This window comes from Fukomys damarensis, unplaced genomic scaffold, assembly GCF_012274545.1.
Source record: "Fukomys damarensis isolate Sample0158 unplaced genomic scaffold, DMR_v1.0_HiC HiC_scaffold_29, whole genome shotgun sequence".
In the NCBI taxonomy this organism is placed as follows: domain Eukaryota; kingdom Metazoa; phylum Chordata; class Mammalia; order Rodentia; family Bathyergidae; genus Fukomys; species Fukomys damarensis.
In genome coordinates, this window is record NW_022900941.1 from 19,552,181 (window position 1) to 19,579,144 (window position 26,964).

The window sequence follows — 26,964 nt, forward strand, 5'->3', positions numbered from 1 at the left end:
CTATATTGTTGAAAGGTGAATATTATTTCATTATTTTAACATGATAACTGAGGTTCACAGGTGATTGTTATCCTCTCAAGAGGGTAAGTGTTGGTGGCTAGGATTCACCTTCTGACGTGGGATCTGGGTGGACTCCCTTACTTCTATATATATATATATATATATCCATATATCATATATATGTTGTATAAGTTATTTTTAATCCATAGACTATTGTTGAAAGGTGAATATTATTTCATTATTTTAACATGATAACTGAGGTTCACAGGTGATTGTTATCCTCTCAAGAGGGTAAGTGTTGGTGGCTAGGATTCACCTTCTGACGTGGGATCTGGGTGGACTAGCCCTTACTTCAGCTAGCACTCACTGTACAGCTTTTCTTTTGCAAGATTTCTTATACAATAAGTCACATAAGAATTGCATGGTTTGCCTATGACTCTTAGCTTGAATTCCTTAAAAAAAATCTGGTCTGTTTACTCATATTGCTGAATTAGGCTGTTTAGGCAAACTATCAAAACATTGGTGGAGACAAAAAAAAAAACAAACATTGGTGGAAGTATTGACATTAACCTGCACTGAAGGAAACAAGTATATTAGTTCATAATAAAGCTTAGGTTTTTTTTGTTTGTTCGTTTTTGAGACAGGATCTCACTATGTAGTTGAGACTGACGTGGAACTCACTATGTGGCCCAGGCTGGTCTCGAACTCACAGCGGTCCTCCTGCCTCAGCCTCATGAGTGCTGGGATTACAGGCATGTGCCACCACGCCCAGTGAAAGTTAAGGGTTTAAAGAATATTTGAAGTTCCTGTAATCCCAGTACTTTGGAAGGCTGAGGTAGGAGCATTTCAAGTTTCAACTACACCTGGGCAATTTAGCAACTTAAACATATCCTGTCTCAAAAAAATATATAAATTATTATGTGTTTCCAGTACATGCCATTTACAAGCGTCTTTTGGAATGGGTACATGTACATAATACAATTTGTTTCTTTTTAAATCCCCTTCCTTTTCTCTTTCTCATCCCTCTCTCTTCTTCTAATTGAAATTAAAAAAATTTCAAAAGGGCATACCGAGGGCCCTGTCTGTGTGTGATGACAAGGGAGGATGTTATATAGTATTAAGATCATGAAAAACCAGAGCAACGTAGAATGTAAGGAAGACAGATAAATACAACTTATTCCTATCTAGATCATTCAAAATTTGATGTTAAACAAATGGTATAACATAGGCTTCTCTCTTCATGCACTTAGTATTAACCATCTTCTAAATACTTGGATTTTCTCACCACTGAACCTTTTTTGACACTAAACTTCCTGCATTGCCAACCACTCCAGATTTCCTATATCTCCCGCTAATGGGAACCATGCCATTCCTCAACAAAATCTTGTTTCATCAGTCACTTCAATATTTTCCGTTTGAATCATACACTTCCAGTTTGACATTACTTTTGTGTTTGGTTTTATTTTTATGGATGTAATTCACCTCTATCATTAATCATAAAGTCTAGGAAGATAAATAAGAATAATTTCATCGATTTTTATTACATTGTAATGTCTTAGATGTGATATGAGCTCATCATTAATATCTGATAGATTATAATTCTTAGAAACAGAGTTATCTTAAAATATATTTGCAAAATTGCCATTTTTGGGAAAAAGATGTTCCCAGAAATGGAGTGTCATTGATGAAATAAGGTGGAAAGCATTACATTCCCTTTCCCTCCTAGGAAATTTCCATTGTATTTTTCTATTTTCTACATTCTGAAAAGTTCTTCATTATTAGACCAACTTTATTATCTTTAACTCATTACTTTTCATGTTCCCTAACTTATTTATTTATTTATTTTTGGTACCTGGGATCAAATTTGGGACTTTGCTTGAGAGGCAGGTGGCAGAACCACTGAGCTAAATCCCTATCCCTCCCTAACTATTTTATAAGATTACTATGAACATCCATTATTCCTTGAAATGTTCTTTGCAAAATATTCCTGTAGTGTTTTGAGCAATAAATAAGCTAATAGTATTCACAAACATAGAAATTAAATTTTGATTAGATGTATGTTGGACATCTTGTTTGGCTGGTCTTCTGTCATGGGAAATGGCTGCCCCCTTAGCTGTTTTGAGGTGTATTGGTAGTGGTGGTGGGGTTTGCGCACAGTGTGGACTCAAATTGAAAATAGATTGAGACTGAAAGAGATCGATGGGAGCTAGGCTTTCAGCTTGATTAGCTGCTAGAACCCCTGTTACTTGTCATAATATGCTTGAAAAGTTTTACTTGTACCTCAAGGGCAACAAGCCCAACCTCATTTACAAACATGAATGCAGATATTAGCCATACTCTATCTTCTCCTTCAAGTACTCTTCCTGAAACAGAGGCTTGTTTTATGTGCTTCCTTGGAATTAGGCGTAGCATGGTTAATGTTAAAACCAAAGTTCTGGAGTCAAGGGGTATGGAAATGGTTCCAATGCAGACCTATGTAATCATGAGCTTCTTCTCCTGTCTGAGCCTCTGACTCTATTTGTGAGATGAGATGGATCACCCTGCCTCTGAGAGCTGTGTAGGGGGAATCAGTAATACATACTAAGTTCATGAAATATTTGCAAAACACACTGCCTGACACCAGGAAGTTGCTCAATAAGTGTCACTTGTGCTGTTATTTTTTGTTTGTTTGTTTGTCTCAGACATGTCATGACATAATCCAATGCTCTAAAGTCACTCAGATAAAGTCACCCCTAAATAATTTTTATTCCACATTTTATGTTGTTACAGTACTTCAAACAATAAATGATTTCACTATTCTTTGTCTTCTCTGGTTTTATGAACACTCTGCCTGGTGGAAATAAGAATTAAATTATTATCTTTAAAGAATTTTAATAACAATAAATAGCCTTAAAGAGATTTTCTGAGGAATCATTTTAATATTTTTGAGTTAGTGAAAAGTAAGTTAAAAATGATCTCATTAGTCTTACCAAACTATTTATTGTTAAAAAACCTCCCTCATTATTTTAAGGTTTCTGAAGAATCTTGTACTATATCAGAAGACTACAAGTAGTGTTTATAGAAAGGCATTGGGTCCAGGGTGAGATTGGTAATTCTTTCATTGGGTGAGTCTTTGTGCCATAGTTTTGAATAGTTATTTTTGGTTTAGTAATTCATTAGATTATTCAAGGAGAGAATAGTTAATGCATTAGGGAGAATTCCAAACTGACTTTTAACTTTGTGTCAATACCTTATAAAATTTTTTCTACTGGTTCATTCCATTTTAATTTCAGATTATTTACCACCATGTACAAAAAAGGACAAAATTGAACCATAATCTTGCTTAAAATTTATGCTTAAGAGGCAAAAACACCCAAAAGAAAACTAGAATAATGAAATTCTTTACAAGATTAGATTAGATTATAAGGTTTGGCATATGTTGTGGTTTTCAGGCCACTCCAACCTTCATTACCAAAAAAGTGTGTATTCATTATATATGGTTGTTAATAACATATGAGTCATGGTTATCCCCGGCCATCTGTGGCTGAAGACTTCTTGGAAGAAGCCATCTTTATTCCTATAAAGGAAGACAAATGGGAATTTTGCTGTGGAAACTACCTTTCTAAGTGCCAAATTACTGTATTTCCTGGCACTTTTTCCTTCCATAAACATTATGAATAGCTGAGGAAACAATCTTTTTTTTTTGTATTTTTTTTTTTTTTTTGGTTTAGACACCCAGTGAAGTCTTCAGAGTTAAACTGAAATAATAAAAGAAGCAATGGACCTAAATATTCTTTGAAATGGCCTCAGTTATGCATTAATAATCATCTCTCTTGATTTGTTTGATTACAGGAGAAGATGTATCCGGGAATTTCTGCCCAGTACCTCCTCCTCCTGAACGGGTAGCTTGTGAAATTCCTTGCCGGATGGATTGTGTGATGAGCGAGTGGACTGTATGGTCGTCGTGTTCTAAGTCCTGTTCAAATAAAAACTCTGATGGGAAACAAACAAGGTCAAGATATATCCTAGCACTGGCTGGAGAAGGTACCAGAAAGTTTTTCCACCCTGGATTTAATAGCTCAGTAATAGTAATAGCCACACACAAGTAATATATTGGTCCTCTGACTTCAAATGCTTGGTTCACATAGTCCGATGAATTCAATTGGGTCCTTTTTTCACTTACATTACTTAGAGAAGAAAATAAAGTTTGGTTGACACACATCCAGTTTCAGACTGAGCAGTTGGAAACTTAATTGGATGTGTCTGGTAAAATGAGTTCCAAATTAGGAATCAGGAGACCTGACTTCCTGTCCTAGAGCTGCCAATAGCATTGGCAAGCTACATGATCAGTGTGCCCTGGTTTCCTGTTCTGTCATGCTGACATGCCGGGGGTGGGAAGGGAACAATAAAGCTGTGAAAATGGCTTTGAAGAATGTGAAAAGTGCATGAGATTGTGAACAGTGATATCGGAACAAGTTAGAGAAGCAACTGCTTCTATCATTTATAGCAGTGGTCCCTGTCCCTAGATACATGTGCCATTGCTTTCATGTCGCCCTTTATCTTTATCTACCATCAGCCCCCTTGGAACAGCAGGATTGTGAGCCCACTTGCTGTGAGGAGCTCCTTCTTAAACAAGATCCTGCTCTGTGATCCTGAGAAATGGGGCCAGGGTCAAGATGAAGGAAGATTTTCATATTTTTAGGGTGCAGTTGTATCTCTCACTTGTCTTTTATATTTGTGAAAATGGAAAAAAGTCGGCAGTATTTAATTGGAAAAGAAAGTAACCACAACAAAAAAAAGCAAAACAAAGGTTATAGATCTTGTACGATTGGCCAACAGAATAAAATATGATAGTATGGAAGAGGAGAAAAGGTTCAATACTTTAGGTAAATTTCACTTTTTACATCGATACAGAAGAATGAAAGAAAAGATAGTAATGGAATTTGATGATCTGATTTACCTGAGTATAAAGGTGCACATCTGTCTGGTCTGCCTGCTAGAGGGTAACACACTGTCAGATATAGTTTTAGAGTATAAGAATGAGCTCTCTCTTGCCAGTCTTTAAAAGATACTTCTAGATTTCTTAAGTTGCAGCAAAATGTATTTCTTGATGGAGGCTGAGTGTCTTAAAATGGGTACCTCAGAAAAATAGTGCCTTTCTTAACAAATAGAGAACACACGAGTGTGTGTCTGTTTGTGTGTTCCACAAAATATCATGTCAAGGTGGTGGGCTATACTGACTAACAAATTTATGTAGACATAATAGTGTTAAAAGGCTGATTTCTTTGGAGTTTAACTCAAAGATACGTGCTCCAGAGGTGAACAAGATACTAAGTCAATTTTATAATCTGTTTGATGTGGGCTATTGCCCATTATTTAGGAAAGAAGAATATAATATATTATGGTTAGTTTGTTACTCAGGACAGAAATCCTTGACTAAGAGTGGGAAGAAGGGTTCAGTGGCTTAGGTTTTTGGACCACTAAACCAGGAAAAGCAACAAAACTAAGAAAAACTATAACAATAACATCAACAATTATATTTCCTCTCTCTCTCTTTTTTTGTTTTTTTTTTTTTTGCAGGTGGAAGGCCATGTCCTCCTAGTCAAGCCCACCAAGAATATCGTTTATGCAATGACCATTCCTGTATGCAGCTTTACTGGGAGACAGCACCTTGGAGCCCCTGTTCTGAAAACACATTAGTAACAGCCCTTAATGCCACCATTGGCTGGAATGGAGAAGCTACATGTGGTGTAGGCATCCAGACACGGAGGGTTTTCTGTGTCAAGAGTCATGTGGGACAAGTGATGACCAAAAGGTATAATCAATTGCTTTTTGCAAGTACATATTATAATTACATAGTTATATATTTCAGTTGGAAATACTGATCAAGCAACTAATGTGCCTAGGTTTGTGTGAAAATAAGAAGAAATTTAGTTGTTTGGCCTTTTAAAGCTTAAAGCATACAACTCAAACAAAGATTGTTGCACTTATAGATCACTGGTTCATTCATGATATTTTATTAGTTAATGGATAAAAGTAAATCCTGTTCACAACACTGAATGTATTAAAATAATCAAACAAAATTTCCCAGATCCAACCTCAGTATTTTTGACCGCTTTTAAATCACACTAAAATTAAGTTAATGTAAAAGTAGGTTTTGTACTTTGAATTAGAGATTTCAGTTTTACTCTTCTTTAGATTCCACTGATCCTTGCTACAATGAACAGCAAAATCCAGACAGCTATTTTGATTAGACTAATCTGTACCCTTAAGTAGGTTGCAACTGCATGCTTGCTGTGCTCTCTGCACATGGAGATATAAAAATTTTCAAAGGCAGAAGGAAAATACGGACATGGGAATTAAGATATAGATCTTAAAAAGGTTCAAGAATTTCAAGTGATAGGAGGAAACAATTAACTGACTAGAGACCTCAGCAGTGGGAGTTCAATCTTTAGACAAATCTTTTGCTAGGTCTAGATGGGAAAATAGAAAAGAAGAAAACATATGGCTTATTTTGTACTCAGAGATGGAGAAACTGGCATATCCACAGAGATTCCCCAGGGGCCTCACTGGACACCCCACCCCAGCCGCAGAAATGTTGGGTCACAAGGGTAAGGAAGTAAAAGCTTTGGTTCAGTTGCATAAGCGTGGCAACATAATCATTCCCTAGGAATTTTCAAGCTAGTAAATGAAGCTCTCTTTCTCCTTGCTGTTTATGATGTTCTTAGCATGTGAACTGAGAATTGCCACAGTCATGGTGAGGCCTGCTGAAAAAAGCAAGAAGAGAGAATAAAGCTAATATTTAGAAAGAGGCAGAAATAAGAGGCTGAACAAATTCTGGCAGTATCAAACCCTGACCCCTTCCCTCCTAACTATACTCCTACCACTCCTGGCAACATAGCAAATATATTTACTCATTGACTAATTCAGTTTGATTTGTGTTCTTGTCCATGGGCAACTTGAACACGAATAATTTCACCTGCAATACCACAGTGAGGTTTAAGCTATGGAAAGCACTTGGGCTGTGTAAGGAAAGGCACGGAGCTGAATTAAGGGAAATAAATTGCTTATGGCAGAAATAGTGCAAACTGGCCCGACTGCCCACTATTGGTGTCTGAGCATCTGATGAGCCTGCAATCCTGAAAGAGAGTTAAAGCTAACTATGACTTGAGATTATGCACAGCCATTGAGACCCAGCCTCTCTCTCTTCCTAAACATGGCTTCCAGAGGGCTAAGGTTGAAGATTATTTTTCAATCCCCAATCTTCAGTGTAATATCTGGTATATAGTTAGCGTTCCATAAAAAGTTCTGAAATTCATTAATTAACTTAACCTATGTATTAGAGAGTGATAGAAAATCTAAGGATTGGATATGAAGCACAGGAAATCAAAAGAAGCTAATACTTATCCAAGAAAACCTATTTATATCCCATATACATTTGGGCATAATGAATAGAGCATGCATATGGCCTCCTCTTATTAACTCAGAAATGTTTTTTCTGTCCTAGGGTCTACTCTACAATGCCTATGATATTTTGAGAAGCAACAATTTATAAATTGTGTTTTTTAACTTGCCTTTTAGTCACAGCACCATGAGAAAGGATAGACTGATGAATTGATTGGCCTGTAGATAAAACATGGACAGTGATATGTCATCTTATTCATTGCTAATCTGATTCATGGGGCTTCAGTGAAATCCTAAAAGATTTTGATGGTATTATGCAGTTGTGGAAATTAATTTTTATCTGAAAACTATTTCAATCTTGATAATATTTATTTTCAATTTTTTAAAAAAAAAGATGCATGAAACATTATGATAAATCTAAATGTTCAGGTATAGAAGTAAACTCCATATAAAATGAAGTGAACTAATCCTTACAATAATAAGAAAAAATTAGCCTACTGAAGTCTGATATCTCTTTTATAAAACTTTTCAGCTACAATAGGAAGAATCCACTTGACATGAATATAGCATGTTCTTTTCTTAGCAGAAGGACATTAGTATTGAAACTGATATATATTGAAAATTATCATAGTTTAAAGGGATATTTGAAAAGGACTAGTTGAGCTCTAAGTTCAAATAGTTTGACAATTTTTAATCACTATTTTGACAGTTTTTATAAAAGGTCTGAGCACATTAGTTTACTCAAATGTTAAAGATGTGTGATAAAAATTTTGCATTATCAGTTTAAAGTATAGTTCATAAAATAATATGCATTCATTTGAAAATTTACATATGTGAGTCTAAAGTATTATTACAGTGAATAAACTTCAGTTTTGCTACAGTTTTTCAACACAGAAAAATCAACTGCACAGATGTTCCCCCCAACACACATTGACAATGCTAATTGCTTTTTATGCCGTTAATGAGGCTGGAGACTGAGCAACCTAGTTTTAATTCTTACTGTATGTCTCCAAACAATCTTGCTTAATATGAGCGGCCTACATTGACTTTAGTCAGTTTACTTAATTAAAATTCTTGAGGTTAATGAGATTAATTGAGCTAAAAACATTAATACCTGATGTCCAGTGAAGCACCCAGTGAGATTGTCAGCGGTAGAAAGTTTCTTTTGTTCTTAATTTTCACAATATATACATACATAGAAACATGCATACACACATATATTTTTTCTTTTTTACATGAAACCTGTTGCAGTAGAAACAGATCACTTGTCACTTGTAAACTTTTTGGTAAAGGCAGGGGGCTAGACATAAGAAAGGGAGAGAAAGTTTCCTAAGGAATGCTTTCTTCAGAAAAGACGGCGTGTCTCCATGGAGTGAAAAGCTAAACTAATGTCTTTGTCTCTAAACCCAGTGCACCAAAAGGCACAGAGTTCCTTGCAAGTTCTTGCACCCCTGGGTTGGCTCTTTGGTTTCCATGTAATAATGCGGGTGAGAATGTTCCATTGTATGAATAATATAAATGATCATATCAGAAAATGAGAACTAGCTCGGACACAACTGAACCCAGAAGCTTTGTGAGTTATTTCTGGGGCTTTGTTTCACTATCTAATGTTTTTTTTCCTCCCAGTTTCAATGTTGAAAAGAATAATAACAGCAAAGTTTAAAAATATACAATTCGAAGCCTTTCAAAGTTTTCGATAAGGCACTTTGTGCCTTCAGTGTGAATACACCTGGCATTTTTGTAAGATATTGTAATAAACAGCTCCATTAAAACATGTAATGTATGAAATGTTGGCAGCTTTGCCCTGTCTAGCTGAGTAAGATGAATTTGTCAGTTCCTTGGTCGGATGAGTGAACCAGAAGATGGAGCATTGTGCTTGCATCTTGATTATAGAGGCATCGTGAAAAATGGCAAGACTGTGTAGCTCTTACTTGATGCTTTTCAGCACAGTGCTTGTAAAGATCTAAATCCTACAGGGTGACCAAGAGACAATACATATAGAGCATTCCAGTGCAAGTCCAGGAATATGTATGTATTACAATAAAATACATTCATTTTTAAAATTAAGAGCAGTGCCAACCTGGGATCAGTGTATTTACTTGAAAATCAGAAGTATAAATTATCACAAAAAGCAAGGAGCAGTACTTTATTTACTAACCTAAAGAGTGAATCCATATGGTACCCTTAGTTTTAAAGCTGCAGTTTTATTTTGGAAATGGCTGGACAAATTAATTAAACATCCCCTAGGATTTGTTTTTTACTTCAGTTGCACTTTATACTATACAGTGATTTATTCACTGCTATTAAATATTTACACTGAGCTAAGATCTGGTATTTTTAAGATATAAGATGGAATTCTACCATCAAAGCATTCAAAATCATTGTATGTATAGTGCATGTTGTATGTGTATTATGTATATACTATAGACAGTGTCCCACAATTTTTCAAAAGCCTGTTTGGTCAGTGATCAAATGATAGAGCTAATCATCCTTACAGTTTTTGGGTGCAGAGGACACATAAGTTGCTAACGAACAATGATGCCATTTTTGAGCAATGATAGGAAAATTATGGAAATTAGAATTGTGATAGATAGAATAAAAGAAAACATATACATAAACAGGAAGAGGAAAATGAATGCCTAAGGTAAAAGTAAGCCTTACTGGCAAAAGAAAAAAAGGCAATTTTACAGCCAAAAGAATATTGACTTTTCTCAGACCAGAAACCACTTGCATTTCCAGGAAAGCCCTCAGTTCATCAGTTCTGTAAAATCACTATAATTTAAGCCAACCCTAGCCTCTGAGGGATAGACACTATTTCTCTCTCCTGGGCTTAAACGAAGAACCCACAGAGAGAAAGGGGGCCACATTATGGAGAGTCAGTATTATTTCCAGTGAAATGTTTTTTGTGAATGATGATAGTAAAGGTTCGATAAAGTAGACAGTTATCAGTTCCACCAAGATTAACAGACATTTCTAATTGAAGTGAAAGGCCCTGCAATACAAACATAGAAAGCTTGACTTTTAGCACCTCCAATGTTTCCAGGCTATTTTGTGAATGTGTGAAAGAATATTTGGAGGGTTGGTATGGACCCTAACCCATGATCCACACAGCACTCAGGGATACATGTTTCCCAGGCGTTACTTTCTTACTTCTAACCATGTACCAGGAGAGATTGGAGAGGAGTTCTATAAATGACAGATCAATTTTTACTAGACTTCAGAGTAAGAATAAAGGACTTGGAAATATTTCAGTGTATTTATACTGTCTTGACTAAGTTATGATATAAATTTTCCTTACCAGAGCAGCTTATTTAAGAGATAGTATATCCTCATTGGGGATTAAGTGCAAGGACCTGAGTTTGATCCCCAGTACCAAAACAAAAAACAAACAAACAACAAAAAAAAATGAGAGAGATAGTATAAGAATCTATTTGATAGTTTGCACATGAGCGTGTGTGTGTGTGTGTGTGTGTGTGTGTGTGTGAAGCATGGTTAATAATAATGGCTCTGAAGCCAGGCCTGGTGATCCACACCTGTAATCCCAGCACTCAGGAGGCTGAGGCAGGAGGATCACTGTGAGTTGAGACCAGCATGGGCTACATAGTGAGTTCCAGGTCAGTCTCAACTACATTGTGAGACCCTGTCTCAAACAAAACAAAACAAAACAAAAATAAATAAATAAATAATGCCTCTAGTAAGAATTTATTGAGCATATTTTCTGTGGATATATATATATTTATCACTTTAATCTATTTTTAAAAGAGTATCACGTTTTCCGCAGTAGAGGTAAAATAAAATAGAGGAAGTGATGAAGAAAAGCAATAATATCCATTGCAAAAATTTAAAGTGAATGTGCCACTCCTGCTCCCAACCTTCATTTCCCTCCACCTGTCCTGCCATCAACCTGCTTTGCTTCCTGTCTACTTGCACTGTGTCTCTAAGTGCATATAAATATGAATATATATTTTTAGCCCCTCTTCATAGCTGTTATCTCCTAACTTTAAAGGATATATGCTCATAAATTACTCATGCTATCTCTTCATGTATCAATTTAAAATGATCATCCCTTGATTAATAATGAACTTTAGCTCCTGACCACTAACCCCCTGACTTCCCTCATGATTCGGCCTTCTATTGATTGATACGTTAGTACTTTTGATTAATACTGTATTCTTAAAGTCTTTAAATTAGGCTGTTCAAGCTTCTATAATAAAAAATACCATACGATGAGTGGCTTAAACAATTATCATATATTTCTCACAGTTTTGGAAGCTATAAGTCTCAAAATTACAGCCTGATCATGCCATAATGATGGCTGTCTTCCTGTTTGCAAATGGCCTTCTTCGCAAATGTCGTCCAATGGTGGAGAGCAGTACAAGGGAGTGAATGCTCTTGTGCCTATTATAATGGCACTGAGTTCAGTCAGGGGACCACACTGTCATGATCTGGTTGCCTCTCAAAGGCTCACCTCCTAGTGTCATCACACTGAGGATTAAGATTTCAACATATTAATTTGGGGAGCACATTCCATCCATAACAACTTTGTTCTTATTTCATTTAGATGTAAATGGGCCCTGAATACCTCTTTGTTGGATGAGAATACCAAAATGACTATTCCCTGTTCTTCTCTTTGTCTTACATCCTTTACCCACTGAATTTTTACTTTACTGGAGCAACATTAGAATTTTGGGACATTTCATTCCAAAATGAAATCCAATCTTCCTCCATGCTTAGCATTGTTTCTAAAATTTTAAAACTATAAAAATGCTTTTGTTTTTATAATTTTATGTTGATTATGTCTGATATCAGTTACATGTTTTTCTTTTTTCTTAGATGATCTTCTTTTTCTTCTTCTTCTTTTTTTTTGTCCCAGCCATAATTAGCTTCTCTTACACTTTCTTTATGCTTCAAATTGGACAATATTGGTACTTACATGCTGATCATTTTGTATATATTTGGTAAGATTTTCATTCTGAATTGTCATCTCCTGTGATATTTTAGCCCATGATTTCCTTGTTGACTCTCTGTTCTTCTATTTAAACTAGTCAATAGACTTGCTAGATTAGTATTTTTTCTTATCATAACTTCATTCAAGTGCTTTGTCTCTATGTGGCTTTAAGTCTACTACTTATTACTTCAGGACATCAGTTTATCATATGAAAATAAAGATAATAATGCCTTTTACCTCTGAGATAGAGATAAATGAAAGAATGTAGACAAAGCACTTATTTGAGCACTGTCTATCTGATACATAGCTCATTCTATTGTTTCATATTTGTACCTGCTGTAACCCTGTGCTTTATTAAAAACCTATGATAAATAGCATTTAAAACCCAAATGCAAAGTACTTTCCTGTTTTACTTTTTGGTATATCATTGTGAAATGCCAAAGATGCTAAAAGTAATATTTGCCTGTTTGTATGAATTCCATAATGAAAGCAAGCAAACAAAACCTTTGTATTGTTTCTTGAGACTTTATTTCTTCCAAGTGCTTATGAATTCACTGATTACTTATATTAACTTTCCCCCAAATACAGGCATTAAATTAATTTTAGGAGAACAACAGAATTGATGTATATCTTGTTAGGCCAGACTGAACTACACAGTGAGTTCAAGGCTAGCCTGAGCTACCTTGACCTTTTTCAAAACAAATAAATAATAATCCCTCCCCGCCAAAAGTTCAAATAAAAATAATCTGTTTAAATATACAAGTACACATAGCATTTTATCTTTAAATGGTACTGGGGATCAAACTCAGGCCCTTGTGCTTTTGAGGCAAGCACCAGAACCACTGAGCTAAATCCCTGGCCCTTGTCATATTTTATTTACTCCACTTTATCAGGCTATATATTCTAAAAATCTTTTTTTTCTCAGCTTTAATTGAGTTTATTGGTACATTTTAAGGATACAGTACAGTTACATTCAATTGGTTAAATACTTCAGACTGTAAATGATCAAGATACGTAATATTTTTTAGTTATTTTTGATGATTTTTGTTTTAGTTTTCTTTTGTAGGATGTCAACCATTTGATACACTAACATGAATAAAACTTTTCAAAAATGTTTCTAATTTGCTTATTCTGAAAAACTCAAATGTTCTTGAATTTAGTTACTTGATGGTTAGATATTTTTTTGACATTAGATAATTGATATTTGTCTAACATTAGTTTCAGGAAGTTTTTTTTTCTTTTCACTCTGGCTTAATTATAAGTATTTTGGTGACTGTGTTAAGAGAATTGAAATCTGCTGTGAGCACCTGAACCAGTAGCTTCACCTCTTGGAGTCTTTTCTTCTTCATCTATAAAAATAACATTATGTCCTTAATATTTGCTGTTCTAAAATTCTACAGTTCTATGTTAAACCCTCTGTATTCCCCAGGAGGCACTGACATGCTCTCTTCACATTGACAGATGTCCAGACTCTACTCGACCTGAAACTGTGCGCCCCTGTTCACTCCCGTGCAAAAAAGACTGTGTGGTGACTGCGTTCAGCGAGTGGACACCCTGCCCCAGACTGTGCCAACCAGGTAATCAGATGCTGCCTTCTTAGTATTTTCTTTCTGAACCATCTGGATTTTTTTTCTGCTAAATAATCGAGAGATTGTAGAATCTGGGCACCCTTCTTCCTTCTTTGCTATTTCCATGGTAGGAATAAGGTTTATAAAGTCTGTAAATCAAGTTTTGTATTTCCAAATTCTTCGGAACTTGGAAAGAAAAACACATTCAGGTATTATAAGTCATAATTTTGCTGGTTCTTAATCAGAGTATTCATTTCCTACTAACCTGTTATTCCATTTTAAACATGCATTATAAAGGGATTTCTAAAACATAATCACCATCCCAATATACTATGTGGGCCTTGTGTTCTTGGACTCAGTTCTAAGACCTTCATAAGAAAGGCCCAGGCACTATGCTTACATCACTAATATATGTAGCCATGTGGGGAAATAAGAGCCAATGTTAAAAGTTTTAAACAAGTACAGACATTGACAATACAAGATTTATATTTCTTTATTCTTAATGGTGGTGCTTTGTATGCCTGGGTGTATTTAGAGAAGTATGATCCGAGATACTTAATCCCCAAACCTTTGTAAAGTGACCCTCTTTCTTAGAAAAGTCTTTCCTTCATAGCTTATTGCAGTTTCCCAGTGAGCTAGTCCATATGGAAATATAAATACCCACAGTCCTGAAGCTTTTTAATAGCTAAGATCTGAAGTTAATAACTTAGACCCTTTTCTGTAGTCTCTTCCCTTGATATTTTACTACTGCTATAGCAGGAAAAGGCAAATTCAACAAAAGGACAGGAATAATACTTCCCGTAGCACCCAAAGCTGGATGGGTCACCTCAGTTCATTGCTGGCCTTTGCTTGGCAGTAATGTCTTCTCAACTAATACAGGGCTCTCAGTATTACACCAGCCTCTTGAGAGAAGGGAGAATGGAGTATGCAGTTGTGAAGAGATAACCTATCAAAATTTGAGAGCATTAGCACTTTTCCTTAGAAAATTCTAGTCCTGTACATCTGGGATGCCCCAAATGCTCTTTGACGCATATGCTTATGCCAGCACTTCATTAACTTGACATGAAAATATAGCCAACACTGGCACAGACTGATGGCTCTTCACACAACCTTTTTGCTTGGCAAAGGATTAATGACAGTTCTTGAAAGCTGTCATCATCACTGTCTGGTATTACATTGCTGTGTAAAGTTTTGTATCAGTGCCATTTCATTTTCTTAGTATTCCATTGCTATAGAATTAATACAGTAGAATCCAAAGAGCTTTGCTTATAGATAGAATCAGAAGTAATACACTAAATAAGAAAGAGCTTTGAAATATTGGGATATCTACCTGATGTTTTGAGGAGTAAGATAACTAGTGTTTCTTCTATAAACTCTCCTAAGTTAGCTAGCTCTCTCACTCACTCACTTGTTCTTTTTCTCTTTCTATCCCTCCCTTTCTGCCTCCCTCCATCCCTCCATCCATTCCTCCCTTTTCTCCTGGAGATACAAGGACTTTTCCTTAGTCACATCCCCAGCCCTTTTTTATTTTTAGTTTTGAGACAGGTTCTCAAGAAGTCATTACATTGCCTAGGGTAAGGGCTGAACTTCGATCCCTCCTTCCTCAGCTTCTCAAAATGCTTGGAATACAGGCACGCACCCTTACCTTCCCTTTCCCAGTTAAAGATGCAAAGTAGATGAACTGGATAAAAAGGGTTTGTTGGCAGACTGGTGAGTGTCATTTCTGGATATAGTGGGATAAAAAAGCTACTGACTCTATTGTGAACCATTTTAAAGGTGGCAATTAGGAGGTTGGGTTTAGAAATTTCAATGGTAATGTACCTGAAAATGTTTCAGCTCATTAAAGATAAACATTGGTTAAATGCAAGGAAATAATATAATGTACAATGATGGAGTTTTACTGAGGTGCAACTTCTTCTTTTACTTTCTTACTTATGAGATATTAACAGAATTACTCCATTGAAGGGTTATAAGGTACAAAAATGCTGAATTGGAAAGAATACCATACTTGCACCTTAAACTTGATATTGTGGATATCAAAGTCCTCCTATATTTAGGAAAGCAAATTAGATTACTTGAGCCAAGACACACTTATGGCCAGAGATTACTTTTGAATTTTTTGAATAGATTATACCTTTCCATGTATTCAACATTGAAAATAATTCCCTCTGTGGCCTGGGAGTCTTCTCTTAACTTTGGCTAAGGACAGAGGAATAAGAAGCATATAAAGTAACTCTTCTTCAAACATCTTTAAATTTTACTCCAATTTTCAGAGATTCAATGAGTTGTTTAAATGGTTGACATTATAATGAAAATAGTTCTAAGTCTCTGTGATGCCTTCAACTTTTCAGGCCTAGATAATTCTTTTCACTTCTTGGTAGCCAGGGACCTGGAGGAACAAAGATTCAATTTTCAGATTTCTTCTAGCTCTCTCCTTCAGTCCTGCTTACCCTGCATTCAGTCCATATCTTGGGACCAAGATATCATTAAATAAGCATGTTTAATTAAGGAACTCTACCAGAGGGAAGGAATTCTGCAGGAAATGGTACTTCTAACTCAATGGTTGTTAAACTTTCTTGCATTTCAATCGTGTAGAAGTGTTATTAAAATGTATATTTCCAGTTCTATGACTAGAAAGTTTAATTTGATAGCTATAAGTATCAGAAATTTATAGTTCTAAGAAGACGTAGCCTCTGAATGGTGATCCCCTTCTCCCCCTTTCTAGGGTAAAATATAAAATCACTAGTAAGACCTGATTTACTCTTGGGCACATGGCCCTTCTTTCAGCTTCTTGAATGTATCATATTCCTTCCAGTTCAGGAGGCTGTATATTAGAGTCAAAGAGCATCAATGCTGTGTATCCACATGGCTGGAGTCTGTCACAAGTATGTTGTTATCTTTCTCTGCCTCCATTTCTCACTTATAAAATGAGATTAACATTTACATGTGCCTATGAGGAAAGCACTTCAACCACCACATGTAAGAGTAGACCCTAGGCATTGTTTCTTTAGCTGATCCCTGCTGCTAGCCATTCCACCTGCTGTGTATAAGGCGGACACACTCTTTAGCTGCCTTTCTAGATACTTCCTAGACCCTCAGTATGGACATCCACACTGGTCTGCCTTTCCCTGAAATACTGATCTCATTTCTGAGACTGCCTGGACACCCCATTAAACAGATCATCTCACAACATTTTACATATCCCCTTTATTAATTCACCATTCTTATCTCTCTTTGTTAATCCCTATTAGACTGTACACCCATGCATGGAATGTAAGGACCACTCTGTCCAGATAGTCTTTACTGCTAGATCTTGTAAACCACTAAGCCCAGTATGGATATACAATTGTCATTTAATGAACACGTTTTGAATGTAGAAATATTCTATAAAGACATAGAAAACCATGGATTGAAATCTAGGCATGGATTTTCTGTCCTTGAAGGTGCTCTCCAACTGATATCTTGGGGAATAAGGGTGCTCTAAGATAGTACTTCTCGAATTTGATGTGCACACAAATCCCCAATGGATCTTATTAGATGCAGATTTCTCTTATAGACCTGGATTAGTCAGGAGTTATACCTTTCCATATGCTTTTACATGACTGTAATGTGAGAGGCATGGGTCTGGAACATCTCAGCAAGCGGGGACACAAGTCTTGAGTGGCAGTAGGGTAGAAAAGAACTATTTAACGCAAACAGCAATTAGGAAATGGGTCTCAGAAGAGTGATAGGCCTGAGTCAATTGTACCTTTCACAAATGAGGACAGAGGAACTTTTTTTAGCTGCTGTGGTTTCAGATTAGGTCATCAAAGTTGCAATGAGATTATGCATGTGCTTTACAAAATTGGCTTCACAGTGGAATTAGCTAGAGATCTCTAAAAACTAATGATGCCCAGGTCCTGTTCTCAGGCATTCTGATTTAATAGATATGCGGTATAACTGGGAGATCTCTGAATAATGTGAACACCAAACCAAATCCATTCTAAACCTTTTAGAAAGGCTAGGTGGTTCTAGAGAACCAAGTGCATCAGCAGTGATTTATGTTTTAGCAATGGATTATCTGTGTGAAGTGTTATCTTGTCCTGGCTAGGTTTATGAGCTAAATGCTTAAGACAAAGGCATTTTTAAGCCATGAACAATCCCTGGATTGATATCAAATCATATTTCTTTTCTTTTTGTTCCTCCTTATCTGACTCTTTCCTTAAAGGATTAATAATAGTCATGCATTTCTTTTTAAAAACTAAAGGTCTGTCAAGCTTTGGCCCTGTTGGGGCCTCTCGAATTTTTAAGTACCCATTGCAAATTAATTGAATGATTAAGAAACACTTCTTGAATCTTCTTTTGGTATTTTGTCTTGTTCCTTCTTCAGCCTATAAAGTGAACACCTGCCAGAAGAATCCAGTGTTGCTTTCTTAATAATAGCAGCAGCTTTCTTGTTGCAGTATTTCTCAGACCTATTGAGTTTTATTCAGTGTACAGATTTCTGAAAATCAACCTATCCCTCCTCAGGCAGTCTCTTCTGGTTGAAAGGACATCTGCAATATTACAACTATCCATAGATGACTCTTATAAGTGGTAAAAATGAGAAATACTCATTTAGACCTTAATATTTTAAAGTATGACTTCATATAACTTTTAATCTACTATAGGAGATCATAGCAAACTTTTTTGAGAAGTATTGCAAAGCAATACTATTTTTTGCTAGATTTCTATCAAGATGTCCTTTAAAGGACTCACTTTATGAAAGTTCAGCATTTATTAAAAGATAAAATTTTATTTTATTTTATTTTTTTTGGTTTTTTGAGACAGGGTCTCACTATGTAGTTCAGACTGCTCTAGAACTCACTGTATAGCCCAGGCTGGTCTCAAACTCACAGAGATCCTCCTGCCTCAGATTCCTGAGTGCTGGGATTACAGGCGTGCACCATCATGCCTGGCTGCAAAATTTTAAATGTATCCATTACTTAATGCAATATTAAAAACAAAGTATTAAATAATACAATGTACTTGTACTCGAATACAATATACTGTGTAGTGTTAACAGCACAACACATTTACTTAATTATGAGCTTTCTTATTTTGTCTATCTTATCTATTTATTCCCCTTACCCCATTGGGGTAATCAAAATGATCCCCAGATGGATTTACCACTTCATGGAAAATAAGTATATGGTGCAGGTAAAGTTGCCAGCCTGGAAAATAAAATATGGCATGTTCAAAATAAATCTTTCCATAAGTTCCTTGAAACTACAGTGGTGATAATTAGTTATTTTTTAGTTCAATTAATTAATGACTGAGAGACCTAGCTCCATGAACCTTCATGTGGAAGGGATGAGCTAGATAGCATCATAACTGTGACAGGAAAGCTAGAGGCAGACCACTGCTGGGTAGTCAGTAGGAATCCTCATTTGGTGGTATCCATTTCCTCCTGCGTCAACCCTCTTGGAATTATGCCTTGAATTCCCAGCATCAAAGACAGTCAGTTATTTTTTTTTTCTTTTTAACATTCAGGTAGTGCGACCTAACAGTTGGGGTCATGAATTGTTGAGGTTATACTTCCTGGGTTCAAATCCTTTCTCTGTCACACAAATCACTTGAAACTTTATGTTTAAATTTGTTCTTTTCCAAAATGAGATATCAGTACCTACTTCATTCAGCTTATGTAAGGAGAATGGGATGCATAATATTATGCCAAGTACATAGATATGTGTTATCATTGTAATCGATATTATTAAATGATGATGTTGATGAAATTCCATAGTCAGGAAACTTTGTTCTGTGGTTATCCTTCAGTAGTAAGCCTTCCATATGCTAATATTATGATTCTTGATTTTTATCTGCATTTTCTCTGGATAGATTTGTAAACTCCGGAGAACAGGAGTCTTCATTTCCACAGGTGTCTGTCATAGATTGGCACGTGATGGCATTCAGTGACAGCTGTTGAATAAATGCATAAATAAATCTAACATCTTTTTCCTGATCATTTGTAATTCTTCACGTTTTGCTTCCATTCCAACAAAATATAATATTAACAGATTTATTCAGCAATTCAAGAGCAGTTAAGGATTGGTCATTCCAAATATCAAATACCAAATGACTTAGACTGAACTTCAGTATTTCACCCATTCATTGAAGACAAGTACCATCCTCTGTTTTTACTTCTCTCTTTCAAGTACATGTGATATCTTACATCTTCATAGATCTCTATTACTTCTGTCCCAGGGAAGTAGATAATAGAATATTAATTTATTCCAAAGAATGAAGAATCCACTAGGTTTGGGTAATTGAGGTTATAAGCCTGGAACAGAAGCCCCAAAATAAATGTTGAAAGAAATCAACCGCCTTTTTCTTCCTTGATAAAGTAATTGATAACATACCCAACTCTCAATAAATTTTGGATACTGTTACATTTTCCAGAGAGTTTTGAGAAATTAAGATGTACATTGCCTATATATACTGTCAGACTCAGTCCTGCTTTTGAGAGTGCAGAAGCCTTTGTCTTCACAGGTGACACTGGGTGTGAATTGCTCTTTTTAGTCTGTAATTTAAAGCCCATAGATCACTACATAGTCCTCGTACTCAATAAATATTCCTGATAATTTAGTAGGAATAATGACAAAACCTTGGGCTGTAAAGATTATAGTTCCCAATCATATGACTGCCAAATAGTGGAGTTTTGCAGATAAAATTCAGAAAGATGCTTCCAAATTCATAGGAAGAAAGCATTAATGGGTAAAATTGTTTTGATTGAAAATTATTTTAATTTTTTTCCTCCCATGTGTTTTTCCTTAAATAACAGAACCTTCTTTTTATAATCCATTATGTTTTATATTCTCAGATTTGCTTAAAAATGTTTTTAAGAAATTTCTTCAGATCCCATAAGTATCATATCTAAACAAGGAGAAACATTTGGATTAGAACAGGAACTCCTGCTCAAAATTCAGAACTCTTAGTTGTTGTGACCTACAGTTCTCCTGAGCAAAGATTGATCCAAGTAAAATCTGATAAGGCAAGTGTTCATAGTCCATATTCTTTCCTCCCATTAATTTTATTCCTCTGCTTTTTGAAGCAGAGATTGATGTACATTTATTAACATGTGCAGTAAATAGTGTCAGGTGTATTCTTTACATCCTAAAGTGGCCCCAGGTGGTAAGTCTTAATCATTCAATACTAACTGGTGGGCAACTTTTCATTAGTTTCTCAGCATGTTCAAGTCAGAACAGAATTTGAATTTAGACATTTTAGACTAGATCCTTTTTATTTTCATCCCAAGTCTAATTGTTTTCTGTATCAATACACACAGATCACCGGGGATTTAGCTCAGTGGTGCTACCGCCTGCCTTGCAAGTGCAAAGTCCCAAGTTTGATCCCTGGTACAAACAAACAAACAAACAAACAAAAACAAAACCAAACAAACAGACAAAATAACACAACAACAACAAAAACCCGACCAACCAACCAAACAAACAAAAACACAGATCATCTTATTAGCAAGTCAAGAATGAAGCCTAGTACTTAAGGACTTTGTACTTTATACAGAAGATCAGCAAGCTTTGTGTGATATAGATCACATATATGTTAACTTTCACATGTGCTGTTCATAGACTGTCAGGACAGTGTGATGATAAAGGAGATCTGTTAGTTTTCCTCAATAGGTAAGGCAACAAGTTCCCCAAAGGGAGAACTTGTGGACACAGAATGCAAAAGGAGAAAAAATAAAGCCAGTATTTAAACTTGTTATACTGTTTTGCCTGGTGCCTCTGCACTGTTATAGAAAGGAAAACTGGACAAGTTTATTTCTTGTCACTAAAAAGAAGTGAAATGAAGCAACAGAACTTTGTTTCATCTCAATCCCTTTTCTTATCAAATTTGATATCTACAATTTATTAGCATATCTATTTATTCAATTATATTTATTTTAAAATTTCATTTTATATGACAATTATTGTATGTATTCATGGGAACAAGATGATCTTTTGATAAATATATGCAAGGTATATTTAAATAGCTAAGTAACCTATCTTGACTACTACTAATAATATAGTATATATTTCAAAATTGCTGAGTAATTTTAAGTATTCTGACCACCCTATTTAATTTATACTTCAAGGTTATATAGAAAGAATGGTTAGTATTTCATTTTTCATGAGGAAGTAGAGGTCTAAAGATAGAGCCCAAGATTACTAAGGTAAAAAATGTCAGAATCGTGTGGAATCCTAAGCTTCTACGCATTTGTACAGAAACAGACACTTCAAGAGCCATCACTGGGTTTCTGGCATTGGGCATCTGGTGTGTACAAGCCTACACTGATGGGTGAACCTGGCATAAGTCCCAGCAGTGTGGTGAGTTCAGTTAGGTGACAGAATTTGAAGGATCAAACACATAACTACCTAAATGAACGTACAGGTACAGCATGCGGTGTGTGAGCAATGCCAGATTCCTGTGACACAAGTTGACTACAGAAATCTGATTTCTCCTCTGTTTCGAATGTCTTCTCCTCATCTCTACTGCTTGACCACATCTTACCAAGATGTAGACTCTTTGTCTCCTCCACAAAGTTTGTCCTGATCCTTCTGCTGAAATAACCACTCCTCCTTTCATAAGTCTCAAAACCTGTCTGAATCGCTTACCTTCTAGTTACTGGGAAAGATGATTTTTGTTCCTCTGAAGAATGTGAACTCTGTAAGTACTGAAACCTTGACTTTTTCAGTTTTCATTTCCAGAGTAGCCTGTAATAAAACTAAGTCAGAATGAAACTCAGTAAATGCAGACTACATAAAGAATCCCAGTGGAAAGCACCTACTGAAGCAAGTCTAACAAATGGCTGAAAGGGAAATTAGTTACATTTAGAACTGTTTCTCTCGTAATAACTTTTATTAATACATTTTCTTTTACCCTTCCCCCATGTCCCTACCTGTCCCTATGTACAAAAGCTTTGTTTCCACTGTTTCCTTCTACCTTCACTTTTTTCTTGTCCCTCCCTTCCTTTCCCCCTCCTTCTTCACTTGTTCCCCTTCCCCTTTGAACACTTTCTTCCCATTTCCCAACACACGATACATCTCAGCTCTTATTTCCACACTCAGTTTCTCACACCAGAGAAACGATGAGGTATTTAAGCATGCGTGTCAGACTTATTTCACTTAAGCGTATGGTCTCAAGGTCTATCCATTTAGCTATAAATGTCTGAAGCTCATCCTTCTTTATCACTCATAATAATTTGCAATAACATTTGCCACGATGCTAGCTACATTATATATATTACTTACAGAGTCAGATTTCTCTCTGTTTTCTTGGGAAAGTATGACTGAAAGAAAACATATTTCATCCTTTTTAAAATTTATCCATTAATTCATTCATGTTTGTTTATTATGAATTATAATGAAGCTCCTTGTCCTGGAAGTGAAGCCTAGTCAATGGCATATTCTTTAAAGCTTTTCTTCCTGGCATTTCACATCCTACCAGAAGCCAAGTGAGGAAAAGGTTACTATTGTCCATAATATAGCTGTAGGAAATTTAATCCACGGTGCTTCTTCTTTGATAAAACTCAAGATTATAAGATTGAAATGCAAAATTATGGTCATTAACAATCTTTCAGTACCCTTGATTGACCCAATTAAAACAGACTAACTAGAATAGCCTACTTCATTGAAGAAACATTTAATTTAAAAATTAATCAATAGAATTTTTAAGGGACATGTGATGAGTCCTTACTGTAATTGTCCTAATCAATTCTGCACTGGATTTTGGGGAGCAAAGACATTTAGCTACATTAGGTAAAAGGGGGATTGGTGGAAAGTTATAGCAGATCTCATGGTTATCTAAAAGCAAAAATAGAAAATCCATCCGACCATTAGGGAAACCAGACAGGCAAAAAAGAAGCGAGTACCTCTCCTCATCCCAGGGCCAATGTAGTTCTTCTGTGATTCTTTACACCCTCAGAACCAACAGCACCAGAATGCCTGTCCATCTCACTTCTCAAAACTTGACTTGAACACTATGATAAATGGAAACTTCTATTCAAACTTTCTTTAATTTACTAAGAAGAAGAAACTAATGGACAAGTTTTTAGTTTTGTGCCACAGCTCTCTATGGCTCATCAGCCTGTTTGAAAAATCTCTAAGGTAGAGCTACCCACCTGGCAGGGAAAGGGCACAGTAGAGACTCACTTCTCAGGAGAAAGGAACAGTAATTGCCAAAGGAAGCAGTCGGTGATTCTGGAAGATCCCCTTAGGTGGAGCTGTTTGTATCCTGGGATGCAGCCTGGACTCTCCAAAATACTCAAGCTCAACTCTCTGGAAGGAACTCACCCCGTCCCTTGTGCCTCCACTTGTGTTCCTGGAGAGAATAGCATATCTTCAAACCAAAAGCTCCCTCCTTTCACTTCTCATCTTTGGTTTGGGAAGAAAACCGTTGTAAGTTAGATAAAATATAAAAAGGAAAATGAATCTCCAGAAGTGCAAATGCAGCAGAATAATGTCTTCATGTGGATGACTTGAAGGAGAGAGAAAGAGAGTACTCTCTGTGAGCATGATCTGGGGCAGATACTTTACTTCAAACAAACGAAATATGTAGTCTGCATATACTTGAATTCTTATGAAATGCCTTGGTTTTGATTTCTATTAATGGTCTATCATCTGCAGTGTTGTCTTATTGCATAAACCAGCATACAAAATAAAAGAAAATAAATTTAAAAACAAACAATAAATATAGATATAGTACAGGGAGTTCTGTTCTTTATGTATGAAACTCAATGTTATACTTCCTTAGCTTGCTTTAAAGTGCTATTAATTTTTTTCACTCAGCAGCCAAGCTTATTACCATAAATAAATCATGGGATACACTTGGATATTCCAAATGATTTATTGTTAGCATTGGTGGCAAAACTGTGTTTCTTTGGATGTAAAAACATTTTCAAAATGCTTTTGTTTCTTTCTGGTTTCATTCTTACTCCTTGAGAGTTCTCTTTGCACAGTACAATATGATCCCTACTTGTTTATAGAGGTATATTAGCTGCTTTTCAGAAACCCAGGAACCCAGTTTAATTAGGAGTTTATTTTTAGACTTCCAATGAAGAAAGAGAATAAATTAGTTTTGACTTATGCAGGGTGTTACACTTTAAATTCATAAAATAATCTTTTGCAATTGAAAAGAATAAATTAATTATTACTTCCCACCTTGGCTTTGGTCCCACTGTAATATGATTCTAAATTAGAGTGTCTTTTTCAGATGTTTTTGACTTACTGGATTAGCTAATATGATATAGATTTATGAGCTGTTTAATTTGTATTACTGTAACAAATCCTAGAGTTAGAGGTGGAACTGCACATTGGGATTTTAATGTCAATTTGAAACTGCAGGTTTTATAGAAATAGCAAATAATTTTATATGGTAATAAATAAAAAAGATATTAAAGTTATACTCCAAATGAAGTAAATTGCTCATGGACAGTTTTAAACTGTTCCATAATGAAAGAATCAGCACTAGGTGTTCTGACAATATCTTCAAGTTGCTTCAAAATTAAATTACTATGTATAGATAGTTCAGATAGAATATCTGAATGACAAGATTTAAATGATAAGGAATAAAATATATAAAAGTAAGTATGCTAGCAATGATAGACTGTCATTTTAGATATTTCCAAGTTAGATTTTATTTCCTGATAATTACATGTTTATTATAAATTTACTCTGAGACCTTGTGGATAGTAACCAAAGTAGAAATGAAGATCACATGAACACAGTACAAGTTCTACCGGAAGTGTGTATTTCTAACTTGAGCTAGTAATATCTTCTCCCTTAGTTGAATGATATTTGCTTTTGTTCAGCTTAGCACTTAATTATATCCTGTTTTGAATTCCCCTGTAATTTTTTCATGCGTAGCAGAAAGAGCTGGACTTTTACATGTAGAATCTAACAGTGTCGAGGACTCCATGTGGCTACTTCTTACTTTTGGTTTGAAATTTAGTTAATGTCCCTAAGACTTAATGCACTTATTTATAACGTAGATATAACACGTGACATTGTGACTTCTATAAGACATCTTAGGATTTTCTTATCCCATGTGAAGAGGCAAACAGCAATAATTATTCTGTATAACACCCAACATGTCCCCTGCCACTTCAAACACATACAGCGAAACTCAGATTTGTGTTATCTCCCATAATTAAGTTGTAGAGTCCAGGAATACTCATGTTCAAGCAACAAACAATGACATTTATAAGTAGAAGAAACTTATATGGGTGTGTGCACACCCATGTGTGTAGAGACAAGAGGACTATTTTTGTAGAAGAACAAAAATAGGTGTTTAGTCAATATATATTAAATGGGTTGCATTGGAATAAGAAATAATACAGTACTCGATCAACAAGGTCATGCTTGGTTTTGTACTTCCAAGACACTCCACTGGAAATACAGAACAACCGAAAGATAGTCAAAGCAGAGAGAGATGGGAGTATCAGCGGATTCTCAACCCTACCATTCTACAGCTTTCTGGAGTCCTAGAAGCTTTCCTTGAATGAACAAACATCTTTGAACAAGTCAGAATAAATACATCTTCTGAGCAGATACATCCTGAAGAAAAAGGAGAAAGATCAGAGTCATACAAATTCATTTCTTTCTCCAAAGTAATGATTAGATGCTACTCAGCCCCCACTGAAGAAGACATAAGTGAGAGAGATGGAAAGAGTCTGGGAATTAGAAGAGCTAAGAAAGTGGGTCTCCCTTCATTTGTAAGGAACCCTAGGAGGGCTTCATTCTTGCTGTCTGGTGCTGTGCAACTGTGTAACACCACAGCCCATCTTTCACGACATTCCTCATTCCCCTGTGCTGTGCCGGTCCTTTCTTCTGACCTTCCTTGTTCCACCTTTACTCGTTGCTCTTTCTCCTTGGAACTGTCAAAAGTTGCTGAAAGGTATCTAGTAATGATCCATGTATGATTATTAATCAGGAAAGGCCATATTTATTTATTTTTTTCTCATTGAGTTTATTGGTACATTTTAGGTATACAGTACAGTTACATTGATCATTGGGATCTTGTACCTTTACCTGACAGGTCTTGGTTCTCATT

At 35.7% G+C, this 26,964-nt stretch overlaps 1 protein-coding gene across 1 annotated transcript in view; it reads left to right on the forward strand.

The window, feature by feature from the left end:
• The window catches only part of Thsd7b (thrombospondin type 1 domain containing 7B), a 718,705-nt gene that overhangs the window by 320,580 nt on the left and 371,161 nt on the right, over positions 1-26,964 (forward strand). The window contains exons 7-9 of the mRNA XM_010606147.2: positions 3,832-4,023; positions 5,560-5,794; positions 13,793-13,908. Of these exons, the coding sequence (XP_010604449.1) occupies positions 3,832-4,023; positions 5,560-5,794; positions 13,793-13,908 (543 nt within the window). The remainder of the gene's footprint in view (positions 1-3,831; positions 4,024-5,559; positions 5,795-13,792; positions 13,909-26,964) is intronic.